The sequence below is a fragment of the Chiloscyllium plagiosum genome, chromosome 25, assembly GCF_004010195.1.
Source record: "Chiloscyllium plagiosum isolate BGI_BamShark_2017 chromosome 25, ASM401019v2, whole genome shotgun sequence".
NCBI lineage: Eukaryota > Metazoa > Chordata > Chondrichthyes > Orectolobiformes > Hemiscylliidae > Chiloscyllium > Chiloscyllium plagiosum.
In genome coordinates this window covers 45,553,526-45,567,852 of record NC_057734.1, presented here as the reverse complement: position 1 = coordinate 45,567,852, position 14,327 = coordinate 45,553,526, and the positions used below count along the sequence as shown (strand labels likewise).

At 39.6% G+C, this 14,327-nt stretch overlaps 1 protein-coding gene across 2 annotated transcripts in view; it reads right to left on the bottom strand.

Moving 5' to 3' along the window:
- Positions 1–14,327, bottom strand: part of ppil2 (peptidylprolyl isomerase (cyclophilin)-like 2) — a 363,209-nt gene that overhangs the window by 228,397 nt on the left and 120,485 nt on the right. For both annotated transcript variants that reach the window (XM_043716077.1, XM_043716075.1), the window contains exons 9-10: positions 8,247–8,322; positions 3,374–3,534 (exon numbers count right to left, since the gene is read on the bottom strand). In XM_043716077.1, coding sequence (XP_043572012.1) covers positions 3,374–3,534; positions 8,247–8,322 — 237 coding nt within the window. The remainder of the gene's footprint in view (positions 1–3,373; positions 3,535–8,246; positions 8,323–14,327) is intronic.

Sequence of the window (14,327 nt, the reverse complement as noted above, 5' to 3'; positions counted from 1 at the left end):
TACTAGTTGGAATAACAATGCACATGTACTTTCTAGCGCACTTAAAAGAATATTCAGACCATCGAGGCAGTTCCATCATTTAAAATGCTTAAGGCAGAGCTTGGACATCAACTTCACTTTCCCACATGCTCCACATATCCCTCAATTCTCCAAGGCCCAAAATTTCAACTCAATCTTCAAATACATGAACAATCACGCAGGGTAGAAAATTCTATAGAATTAGGATGCTTCGAGTGAAGAAATTTCTTTCCATCATGGTTCTAAATGGTTCATCCTTTATCCTGAGAGTGTGCCTAATGTTTGATCCCCCAACCAGTGGAAATGATCCCTTGACATCTACCCCGTCAAACACATTCAGAACATTTCAATTATATCACTTTGCATTCTTCTAAATTAGCCTTTTGGAATAGAACTTTCAGCACTGGCCAAGTGTTGACACACAAAAACGAGATACTGCAGATCAGCATAGCATCACATCAGAAATAGGGGTCATCAGAAAATTGCTCAAATTCGTCAAGCTACATTAGTAAAAAAATGTCAGGTTCAATGATACAAAATCAAGGTAGTTAATCAGCAAATGCATTTGGCAATAACAGTCGCCCATGCACCAGTGCACTGAAATGATTGGAATACTATAATCATCTTTATTTGTGTATTTATTAAACCTTCAACATGAAGACTGGAAGAATCTGCAGCTGCTAGGAACAAGAAACAGTTTCTGATGCACCTTTATACATTTAAATAATGACCAGGCCAAGCAGCAAAGAGAGACTGTGTCAGCCAAATAGCTGTCAGGGTGGTATTTATTTGATCATTAGTATACAGACAAATCAAAGGCAAGGGACTAATTAAATGTTCTTCTGAAACTTCTTAAATGTTAGGGCTATACTTGAGAACTAACTAATGTAATCCAATTATTCAAAAACAACTGTTTGATTAAAATAAAAGAATTATAGACTAGTTGATCAACACTGCCAGTGTGGTAAATGCTTGAATACATTTTCCTGGTTGCAATCAATGTTTATTAAATAACACAGAATCCAAAAATACTTGTGATGTGGTTTTGGAAACAATAAGTCTCTGGGTACTAATCGGCTAAGATTCTTTTAAGATGGAAATGCATTTGATGATCAGAGGCATACAGTAGCTAACATCAATTTGGATCTTCATAAGTAGAAAATTTTAGTGAAAGCACGAGGCTTTAGAGGTGATAAGGACAAATAGTATAACAGCAAACTTGGTTTGCGGACTTGGCAGATACCAGTGATCACTGGAATAATGTTTTTAGATAATAAGCAGCAGAGTACCAAAAGGCCATTTCTGTCCCACTTATATTAAAACAAAATGGGGAGGGCACTTCTAGTATACTAAATGTCCTGATGATATCAACCCAGCATTACCAGATGACATGAGTACTCAAGATATATGATGATCTGGACAACTTATGTTATCAGGTGAAGGGATGACACATAGTAATTAACTTGGATAAACTCAAATGGCTGTATATTGGGGCAGTGTCAAAAAAAAAAGAGAACTACATCAGTCTGCCTCAGCAGTAGTGATCACACCACTAAACAACATAGAACATTCGGCCCTTGATATTGCGCTGACCAGTGGAACCAATCTGAAGCCCATCTAACCTACACGATTCCATTCTTATCCATTGGCCTATCCAATGACCATTTAAATGCCCTTAAAGCTGGCGAGTCTACTACTGTTGCAGGCAGTGCGTTCCACGTCCCTACTACTCTCGGAGTAAAGAAACTGCCTCTGACATCTGTCCTAAATCTATCACCCCTCAATTTAAAGCTATGTCCTCTTGTGCTAGCCATCACCATCTGAGAAAAAAGGCTCTCACTGTCTAACCTATCTAACCCTCTGATTATCTTATACAATGCAGTAACACAGAAGCAAGAACTAACACTGGGTCCCCCAGCCATGCCAATGTGTCCAAGATTAAACCCAACTATCTATTTCTATTGGTTCTTAATCACTTTGCCAATAAGCATGATCAATGAAGTACAGCTGAAAGGGACAAGTTTAAAACGAATTGTAAATGAATCATATATCTACATGATGGAAACACATAACCTTGTAACTCATAAATGGCAAGAAGTAATCAGCTTTCTTTCTCACATTTAAAGATGCTGCTTGGTAAAACTACTCATGCTGCATGAAGCTTTATTTTTAATTATCTGCCTGACTTCTAACATCTTGCATCAGGCACATAACATGATAGTACTGATGAGGCTTGTAAAGGGATTGTTTTACAGGATCTGTAAGAAAAAGAATTATGTGATTGACTCTGTAAATATGGGATTCACTTCATTCTCAGTGAATTCAATGCCACACAAGTGGTAAGGAAATCACAATTTCTACACTGAATCGCTTCACATCCAACATTTGCTATTTAGTACCTGAAGATGCAGTTGACACTTATGAGTAGACAACCACAGAATGATTGGAATCTCTTACGATGACAGAATTTGATAGTTTAATGAACTACAGTAAAAGAGAACACCATTAATACATTGCAAGTCTGTCAGCATTGGAAAAAAGCAGTAAAAGTTTTAATCTTTTTGACAACTTGGTCAGACTTTTTTTTATTCCAGATGCTGTAAATTTCCAGGATTATCTGATATTATTTCAGAATATCAACAAGTTTAACTGTGTAATTCAGTGAACCATGACACATGTTGGTAGTGGCAGAGGGTCACCAAATGTGCACCAACTCAAATAAAAGACTTCTGAGATTATCAAGATCATTGACTCCTAATCCAAAATGAATTCTGATTATTTTAAAGAAAATCTTACCAATCAGCCTCAAAATACCAGCTTTGGTTTCCAGTACATATAAAGCTAAAGATTTAGTGATATGAAAACATATCCAAATCTCAGAAAACACTTTAGCTTTGTTTTTAGTTTACTTAATGTGAACCCCTCAAGTTTACATCTGGTCAGTTGATTATCCATTAATTTCATCCATTCCTGATGAAGGGCTTATGCCCGAAACGTTGATTCTCCTGTTCCTCGGATGGTGCCTGACCTGCTGTGTTTTTCCAGCACCACACTCTTAACTCTGATCTCCAGCATCTGCAGTCCTCACTTTTTCCTATCCATTAATTATACCTACTTAAAATGGAAATTAGCTGAAATCTTCCAGTAAATGAGAGGGTTTTTTTTTATTTAATTGGACGACAACATTAAAGCATTAGGGTTCTATTATTAAATTGAAAACCCCCTCAAAAGTGATCCATTGACATTCACTCCATATTTTCAAAAGAGCAGTGAACTATTGATTCTCTCATTTAACATGGCATCTTCATTGAAAAAAGATGTAAAGTCTTTATGTATTATTGATATTTGAACTCACCGCATTTATTTTATCCACTTTCTTCTGTTCTGGTTCTTTCATGATAGATGCCAAGATTTCATCTCCCTTATAATCTCTGTACAGCTCACTCAAAGTCTCCTTCAGTTCCAGACTGGTGGCTTTGAGATAGTATGACGGGTCTGATCTTGCTTTCTCCTCCTCTAGAAAACAGGCAGTGTATAAGTGAGAAATCCGAAAGGACACTCGCAGCATCCATGTGTCGTGTACAGTAAATCAGTGTGGAAATTCAGGACACCAGAATTTCTGAATTAAGTCTAGACTATTAAAGTACACAATTTATTGAAAATATATTGTTATAAATAACAGCTGATTTATTCTGAATAAATAACTGCACAGGATAATGTGAAACCTGGGAAAGTAGTGAGGGAACACTTGAGTGTCACTCAAACCAGACACTTTCATATGTTTAGACGATGGAAGAACAGAAACAGGCCAGTTAGCCCAGCTGAGTCTGCTCTGCCATTCAGTGAGAATGATGGTTGATCTGATGACTCTCAACTCCACATTCCTGTCTTTTCCCCCATACCCCTTGATTCACTTACTGATTAAAAAAAAACTGCTTATCTTAGCCTTGAATCTACTTAATGACACAGGCTCACAGGTTTCATTATCGTCAGAGAAGAAATTCCTCCTTATTTGTCTTAAACATGCAAACCCTTATCCTAAGATGATGCTCTCTGGTCTTAGATTGCCCCACTCAGAGAAACAACCTCTCTATACTTTCCCAGTCAAGTCCTTGACGAATACTGTATGTTTCAATATAGTCTCCTCTCATTCTTCTAAACTTCAATCAGTATAGGTCCAAACTTCTCAATTTCTCCTCATAACCATTTATCTGAATTAGTCATTCAGCTGATCTTTTGTAATAGTTAAAACAACCTTGGACGAAATGTTTAAACTATAGTCTTGGAATCCTGAGAATACCTTGTTTTCCTCAGCTGCTTCTTGTACCTGTGCCTGCCGGGAAATCTGCTGCCACTGTACACCATCATTGTTCACCAAGCTCATCTGACTTCCAACATCCTCAGACAGGCACTGTAGCTCATCTGCAACTGCTTTGTGACATGAATTGTCAAACTACACCTAGGTGGGTCCCTCCATCTGCTGCCTTCCACTTTGAGCTCTAGAAGAGATTTCTGGTTTGCCATTAGTTAAATCTAATTATTGTATCCTTCCATGGATGGCGACTGTCCTCCATTATATTGCTGAATTGGCAATACTTCTCATCAGAGTCACAGCTGAAAATACCTATGGCTTATTGGATTTTAATGAACATCAAAGCCAACTCTTCATGCATTGGGAACAAAGATCACTGCCCAATTTGCAATACACCTAACTCAAGAGATAGCATGCATAACATATTCCCACCAGCCTTTGGCTGTGCAGCTGAGATTAATTAATTCACAATGGACCTGGGATGAAACCATATATCTTCCTGTTTAGAATGGAGAAGTGCACATATACACAGAAATCAGGGAAATAAAAATGAACAATATTAAAATGACAATACAGTTAGTGCAGATCCTACAAGCTGTAGAAACAAGATAGAATCAAGTGCAAAGTAGAACCACAATGCATTTCGGTATATTTGTCAGTTCCTCCATTACTTGATTAACACAGACAAGAACAAAGTACCAGAAGTGCAAGAAGGTACAAGGCAGTTGCCTGAAAAAACCTCAGCATTGAGACATAATCAACATAATGCAGCAATGACCTCAGGACATGTGCTAAGCAGGTTTGTGTATGACAAATCAAAATATTTATTGGTAAAGGCTATTTCAAGCTCACTCAAAAGTCTTTCAAATTTGGACCATCAGGATCGGGGACTGGCAAATCTCTCTTGCTGGCTGTACAGGTTAACAAATTAGTTTTTTTCCCTTGTTTTGTGGTTGCATGCTTTCACCATATAATAAACTGCATTTATTCTGGAATTTTACAGTCAAAGTACTTCAGTAGAACTGTTTTTTTTTGATCTAGGTAATAAAACTGATGGGGCCATTTGTCAAAAATAATAGAACATTTCCCTTGGGCTAAATAGGTCTATAAAAATAGACATCTTTGGTTACTTAAGTTGCACCCTTTATCATGAAGGAAATTTTATCATAAAAGAACTCAACGAATTTGGCACTGATTGCTTTAATAAATACAGTATTTGCTGGTCTGTAACACTGCACCTCTTCAGAGAAAACTGGCAAATGTCAACGTGATCTGTTTTATACAGCTGCCAGGATCCTTCAGGTATAAGGCCATTTCATTTTGATTTGACAAGTTACTGGACACACACTTCTATAGAATTTAGTTTATCTCAAGGTTTGTGTCTCACAATCACAGCTTTAAAAAAATTCATACCTCCTTGGTTTACTGACAGTACATTGTACAGACATGCTACAGTTTTTATTCCATCCAATTATTTAATATACTTTCAACATTTTTTGAAATCTTTCACATCCAATTCCATTTTATTACAGCCATTAAGAATAATATCTATTTTTAAATTGGTCTTTCAAAGAAATCAATCTTAAATAACTTAACAACAAATTAGCTCCATTAAATCCATACACATCTCCTTCCATTGTACTGGGAAATAAAGTCCGCTGCAACAAGATGAACAATATTAAGATGACAATACAGTTACTGTAGAACTTATGGCCAAGTATTGACAAAATCAACTGCAAATTATAAATGCACTCTTGTAACAAGGAAGTCTACATCCACTCTACCGACAGGCGCATGTATTGCCACTGACAGATGTACACCTGAATAATGCTCATATTACTCTCGTTCCAGTCTCACCACACTTGACATTCCAATCATTGCTCTCCTTACTGCCAAATAAATGTTACAGTAGTTGCTCTGCTTTTCACTGTGCTGGCTATTTCCCTGATCACTCTGTTCCTATCCTCGCACTCATGGATAATGGTAAATAGTGATAAAGCAGGGAGGTGGTGAGGGATCTGGAATGGGACAGACAAGTATTAGGAGTGGGCTGTGCGGATATTGCAATGACCAAAACATTTGAAAATTAATCCTTTGAATTAACCTACTTTGTGATGCAAGCAGTTACCTGTGGCATCGCTAGCTGTGATGACAGAAGCATTGCAACTACATAGGTGTTGAGTGCACTCTCTGTGGTTGCAGTGGCAATAGGTGCAGACAAATTTATAATTATTCAGTACAATTATTGTGTGTGAATCTTCATTCTCAGCAAATATTTTGTATATGCCTTAAATCTTTCTGTTAAGTGTTCATACTGTAGCTATCTTCCCCATACATCAATTCTTTACAATAAATACCATGAAATCAAGTGTGCGCTTGACTCTGAAAATGACCAGACAAAAATTCTCCACGATTTCTAATCTTTTTTTCTGTGTTTACCCATCACATTTCTACAGAAAAGTGAGAAGATCTTCAACCATTCTGTTGTAGCTCTTAAGTTTCCAGTCACAGATCAGCAGTCTGGGCTCAAACAGATGGGGATAGTTCACTTTAACACATATTTAAGTACGGTTTACATTCAGGTTGTACTTATATTGTTGTTCGCCCTAGTTGCAACTCTCCTTGAGGGGATATGATGGATAGCCCAATTCACAGGAAATAAAGTGATGTTGGCTCAGCAAGTGTTTTATTCCTACATTTATAACTGAATACTTGAACTGTTTTGCTGCTTCAAGAAGCTACTTCACAGTTAGAGATAGATTGTTTGAAAACAAAAATAATGAAGGATTATGGGGGCGTGCAGAATCTGGATGACTTCTCACATGCATAAGAAACCAAAATGGATTAGCTGGACTGAATCGTTTCTGTCTTGTCATTTTTACACACTTAAACAAATAACTTCAACTGAAGATTTGGAAAAGAATCCTCACTTCAGATATTCTCTTTCTTCTCTACAAACTATCACTAGGGCTATTCCTCAGAACTTTCCATCTTCTCCACACTTAGCCCATTACACTAATAGCCTTGGTTATACTCCCATGTCTGCCTCATCCTCAACCCTAACTAAGCAGCTTGTTTCATCTACATCCTATGCTGTTGTACCTTATCACCTCCAGTAACACTACTTACTTTATTTAAGAACAGAATGAATCTATTTGTTTTGCCTGATGTTATACAGCAGAATACAAACTCCTTTGCTTGTTTTCACCACCAGCATTAACAGAAAAATAACAGCAATATCGTTCTTTCTTTTGCCTTTAGGATCACTTCAGCTGACAGATTTTCACTACTAATCAACATTCAGTTTAATTCAAGTCACAGTTGTGTTAAGTGTTACTTGCAAATTAAATTATTAGACTAGAATGTTGGATTCCTATAATAAATATTTTCTAAAATAAATCACAGAGAATAATCATAAATGAAGACTCATTTCTCCTACACCAGTTCAACCAGTGACAAACATCAGAGGAGTGGATTCTGCTATAGCTTAAGTCACTCCCCAGTAATTCATTACTGTATAGTGAATGGCTGTACAGCCCACTCCCAACTTTCTTTATATTTTAAACATAGCTATTCCTTCTGCAAATTCAGATGCACAAATGACTGAAGAAACCCCTGACACTTAGGATAATTTTAAGTTCCACAAAATTCAGTTGTGAGACTAAACGACATTTGAAGGCATATAAATGATGGAAAACATTCTGAAAACATAAAAATATTAGCTTCATAATAGGTTTCATGAAGCCACATGTTCATGTATTTACACAGAGTGTACGCTAGCTATGAGGTCACTTTGGGCACTTAAAGGAATGTGCCCATAGTAAAATGTTTTGTGCAAAAGACTTACATGATCAACTGATACTACTTTAAATCTAATAATGATACAGAAGTCCATCAATCAGAGATTTTTTTTTACCTGGATCAGGCACCTTCAGGTCATTTTTGACATGGAAAAAGTTTGAAACATTAAACTTGTCCACATTGGATGGATCCTGCAGACAAAACAAATAGTGAAAGGTTACACATCAGACCAAATAACATAGAGGAAATAGAAAAGGAACTTTACTTATTCATTTAATGAAAACATAGTTTTAGAATTTTATCCCCAGTGAAGAGGGCAACTTTACAGTATCATCTCATCCTGCTTAAATAAAAAAATCAATGCAGCAAGATAATTTTGAGGAACTGGGATAGAACAATACTGAAAGGAGAAATGTTTGGAGCCCCTCACTTGTCTCAGTTCTTACAGCAGGGTGACCAACCAACAACTTGAAGCTGTTTTCTTTCATTTCTCAGTTTAATATAATTGAACATTTCACTGTGCAAATGATATGTGAATTCTATACTAAACTCAGCAAAATTGTATGGGAAACCCCAGCATCCAAACATGCAGTGCACAACTAGCCTTTGCAACCAACAACAACCTGAAGAAACAAGTGCCAAAAATTGGAAGAGTAGTGGGATAAACAGGATAAGGATTCAGAAACTGCAACATGAGAAGCAAGAAAAACTCAAAATGTAAGACAAGCAAATAAAGACCAAAAAGTGAGATCAGAGGGAAAAAAATACAAGAGAGGAATAAGAGACTGGGTGACAGAAGTGAAGAACCCATTTTCCAGTCAGGCAAATTCTGAGTTTTGAGTCAGAATATCAGCATATTTTAAACTTGCAGCTCTTTGTCAGTATGTAGTTCACTTTCTCATTTAAATTTGCCATTTTAATTCTCCATTCTCCTGTGTTGACTAGCAGGGCTTCCTAGAGCCAAGTGGGAAAAGTCTCAGTGCTCTCCTACTCTTTCTCTTTCACAAGAAGCCTGTTCTTCAGCTTGTATCATTGAGTCTGTCACAAAAGAAGGGCGGCATGTGGCTCAGTGGCTAGCAGCGCCATTTCAGTGCCAGGGATCCAGGTTCGAATCCAGACTCAGAAAACTGTCTGTGTGGAATTTGCACATTTTCAATTTGAAGGAGATCCCCACCCCACGTGCTTTTAATCTCAGAGCTCTCAAATGCTTCTCATATGACAAAGCCTTCATCCTCAGGACCATTCTTGTGTACGTTCTCTGAACCCCCTCCAAGGTCAGCACATTCCTCCTCAGATACGGGAACTGAATAATTGAAAATGGAGATACTTGTCTGCCACCATTCATGACTAGATGTGGCAGGACTGCAGAGCTTACAACTGATCTATTGGTTATAGGATTGCTTAGCTGTGTCTATCGCTTGTTGGTTATGCTCTTTGGCATGCAAGTAGTCCTGTTTGGTAGCCTCACCAGGTTGACACCTCATCCTTAGGTTTGTCTGGTGCTCCTCCTGGATGCCCTCCTGCATTCTCCATTGAACCAGATTGATCTCCTGGCTGGAGGTAATGTTTGAATGGGAGACATGCCAGGCGACTAGGTTACAGATTTTGCTGGCGTACAATTCTACTGCTGTTGATGACTCAGTGCCCCATGGAGTTGTTGGATCTATTTGAAGTCTGACCCATTAAGCATCATCTCCACAAGGACTGTGCAGTGGTCACCCTTACAGAAATGGTCATGGACAGATTCAATGGACAAATTTGGCAGATTGCTAAGCATGAGGTCAAGTTTGTTTTTCCCTCTTGGTGGGTCCCTCAGCACCTGCTGCATACTCAGTCCAGCAACTTTAGTCTTTAGGACCTGACCAGCTCAATCAGTATTGTTGCTGCTGAGCCACTCGTGGCAGCTAACATTGAAATTCCCCACCCAGAGTACACCTTGCAGCTTTGTCAGTCTCAGTGCTTCCTCCAAGTGTTGTTCAACATGGAGGAGTACTGAATCATCAGCTGGGGGGGGGAATAGTATGTGATAATCAGCAGGAGGGTTCCTTGCCCAACTTGATTCTATGAGACTTTATGAGGCCTGTAGTCAATGTTGGAGAACTCTCAGAGCAAAACCCTCCCAACTGTACACCACTGTGTCACCACCTCTACTGTGTTTGCACTGCTGGTGCTATAGAACATATCCACAGATGGCAATGATGCCATCTGGGGCATTCTCTGTTAGGTATGAGTTTGTGCACATGACTATGTCAGGCTATTGCTGAGAGAGCTCTCGCAATTTGTTGGCAAGAAAGTCTTTGCAAGGAGGGCTTTTTCTGCTGCCAAGGTTGATTCCTTTATTTCTCTTTGTTGAGGCTTTGTAGGATTGATACAACTGAGTGGCTTGCTCGGTCATTTCAGAGGGCAGTTAAGAGCCAATCATATTGCTGTGGGTCTGGCGTCACAAGTAGGCCAGGTCAGGTGAACATGGCAGACTTCCTTCCTTGAAAGCCATGAGTGAACCAGATGGATTTTTCTGACAATTGACAATGGTTTCAAGGTCATCAATAGATTCTTAATACCAGATATTTGTATTGAACTCTCGATTCAAATTCAGCACCACGGTGGGAATCAAACCCAGTTTTCCAGAACATTGTGTTTCTGTACTAATAGTTTAGTGATAACACCACTATGTCATCCAGCTTGTCATTGTGCAATATACTAGATAATATTCCAAATCTAAGCGATTTCATTGTGTCCACTTGGCTATATATTGTCCTCTCCTTTTGGTGAGACAAAGGGACAAAAGAAATAATCTAAATGGTTCAATTATCCATAAATTTGGAGAGCACAAGTAGATGTCAAAGAAGCTCAGCCAAAGCTTCAATTCACAGGACTTAGTATTTAACTGCACTATGAGCTCTCCCAATAGGTTTGAATATACCATCTGACCTGGTAAATTATTAGATTAGATTCCCTACAGTGTGGAAACAGGCCCTTTGGCCCAACTAGTCCACACCAACCCCCCGAAGAGTAATCCACACAGACCCATTTCCCTCTGACTGATGTACTGAGCACTATGGACAATTTAGCATGGCCAATTAACCTGAGCTGCACATCTTTGGATAGTAGGAGGAAACTGGAGTACCCGGAGGAAACCCACGCAGACACAGGGAGAATGTGCAAACTCCACACAGACAGTCGACCAAGACTGGAATTGAACCTGGTTCCCTGGTGCTGTGAGGCAGCAGTGCTAACCACTGAGCCACTGTGCCACCCTATTCTAAAAGGTAATTTGCTCTACTCTATATGCTTACTAAGTTTTAAATTTACATTTCACCAATTTAAATTTATACTATCTGACTCTGCTGGCTCAACAGACCCAAGTGTAATATCCTGGATTTATCATATAACACCATATAACCCTCAATGAGTATATTCCTTAACACTTTTTCCCCAACAGTAAAGGTCAGGTTTTTCCTTGTATTTGCTCACATTGAATGCTCTTGGTAGTTTGAATAATTCTTGTTGGTATTGCCTGGAAATTTTCCATTACAAGTAAGTAGCTGCCTGAATGCATGCAATACTCTAATGTCTGAGTAACAGATTATAAAGTTTCTGTATGATAGCGACATGCTTGTCCACCGATTTTCAGTTGCATATTCCAATTGTCAATTAGGTCTTGCATATTTTCTCGATATTGAAAGTGTCAAGCATTCTTGTCCAAATTCTATTAAATATCCTTATTGTTGAACTTCCTTCTAATATGCAAAACTTAATTTGCAAACATTCAATTTCATTTGTCACTTATCTTGTCAATTTGCAATACAGAATTCATTCCACAAAACAATAGAGCATCCTCTATCCACCACTACACACGCTATTTAAATAGCTCTCAACCAATTTAACAAAGCAATTTTTAAAAATAATTCTGTGTTACTCCACTTGGCATTTTGCATCGTCTGACACAATGGATGGAAATTTTTTCTTGTGACTACAGTCCTGATTTGGAAGTTTGTGGCAATTCCCTTTGGGGAGCAGGATGGCAGTAGTAGCCATCACTTTAGATTATGTTAAGGCTCAGGGGAGACCCGACTCATCATGTGGCAGGAAATTGCTAGATCTGTGATGACCTCCTTTGAGTGAAGGACTAGGAGCCATGTTTATTTAAATGGTACCCAGACAGGCAGGCACCTATTACCTGCCACGCAGCAGGATCACTCTGGCTGTTCACGAGGTGGTGTTTTTCCCACGGACACTGCTACCACCTCCTCTCCTACCTTCAGACATCACTGCTTCCCTGAAATGCTAGAACTGCTCCTAATTTCATCTGTGAATTCCAATCACTTGCTGCTCAGTATAGATAAGAAGTCTCAAGGTCTAAAAATATCTCCCAGGCTGTCATCCAGACTGCCTAAAGAACAGTTGGAGTTGGCCGTTGATGACAGCAGGACGCCCTCCTGCCTGGCTGCAGGGGGCAGCAGAGGTCAGCAGCCATAGGGTCCACAGTTGAGGAGTTACACAACACCAGATTTAGTCCAACAAGTTTATCTAAAATCACAACCTTTTGGAGTGCTGCACTTTCGTGAAGCCACTTCACCTGACGAAGGAGCAGCATTCTGAAAGCTGGTGACATCTGACTTTCTCCACCTCAGTCCCACACCAGCACGTCCATATCATGTCCACAAGTGAGACTGAGTTCAATATTGCAAGGGGTCAACAACCTCGTGTTCCACAGGGGTAACTGGAGTACATTCTTTGCAAAGTGGCACACACAAAAAGCATCAAAAAACATAAAGGTAGAGACTGTAGAGGAATGCCAAACAGCAGCTTGGATCCAGGCCTGAACACCAGATGGCACATGTGGACATGGAGCCAGTTCAAGCTGTGAAAGTTGTACCTCATGCAGGACAGTGCATGTAGGGAACACTTATTAGGGCGATCACAGGACTTTTTCATAGATAAACATGCTGATAAAAGGGTTATGTTCCCACTGTGATCATGTGTAACCCTTCTACTTGCCTGCAAGATAAGAGAATTCACAACACAAGGGAGCACACCAATCTGCAAACAGAATACCAGACATCTGTCTACCAACCCCCTACTGTAGAGGAGACTGCAGAAACAGGTGAGGAAGCTTGACATTTTTGTCACATCTGACAGGTCAGCATCTTAAAACATCGGTGGCTCAGTGGTTAGCACTGCTGCCTCACAGCTCCAGGGATCCGGGTTCAATTTCCGCCTTGGGCAACTGTCTGTGTGGAGTTTGCACATTCTCCCAATGTCTGCATGGGTTTACTCCGCGTCCTCCGGTTTCCTCCCACAGATACTAAATGAATATTTTGCATCAGCATTTACGGTGGAAAAGGATATGGAAGATATAGAATGTAGGGAAATAGATGGTGACATCTTGCAAAATTGTCAGATTACAGAGGAGGAAGTGCTGCATGTCTTGAAATGCGTAAAGGTGGATAAATCCCCAGGAGCTGCTCAGGTGTACCTGAGAACTCTGTGGGAAACAAGAGAAGTGATTGCTGGGCCTCTTGCTGAGATATTTGTATCATCGATAGTCACAAGTGAGGTGCCGGAAGACTGGAGGTTGGCAAACGTGGTGCCACTGTTTAAGACAAACCAGGGAACTATAGACCAGTGAGCCTGACCTCAGTGGTGGCAAGTTGTTGGAGGGAATCCTGAGGGACAGGATGTACATGTATTTGGAAAGGCAAGGTCTGATTTGGGATAGTCAACATGGCTTTGTGTGTGGGAAATCATGTCTCACAAACTTGATTGAGTTTTTTGAAGAAGTAACAAAGATTGATGAGGGCAGAGCAGTAGAAGTGATCTATATGGACTTAAGTAAGGCGTTCGACAAGGTTCCCCATGGGAGACTGATTAGCAAGGTTAGATCTCATGGAATACAGGGAAAACTAGCCATTTGGATACAGAACCGGCTCAAGGGTAGAAGACAGAGGGTGGTGGTGGAGGTTTGTTTTTCAGACTGGAGGCCTGTGACCAGTGGAGTGCCACAAGGATCGGTGCTGGGTCCTCTACTTTTTGTCATTTACATAAATTATTTGGATGCGAGCAGAAGAGGTACAGTTAGTAAGTTTGCAGATGACACCAAAATTGGAGGTGTAGTGGTCAGCGATGAAGGTTACCTCAGATTACAACAGGATCTTGACCAGATGGGCCAATGGGCTGAGAAGTGGCAGATGGA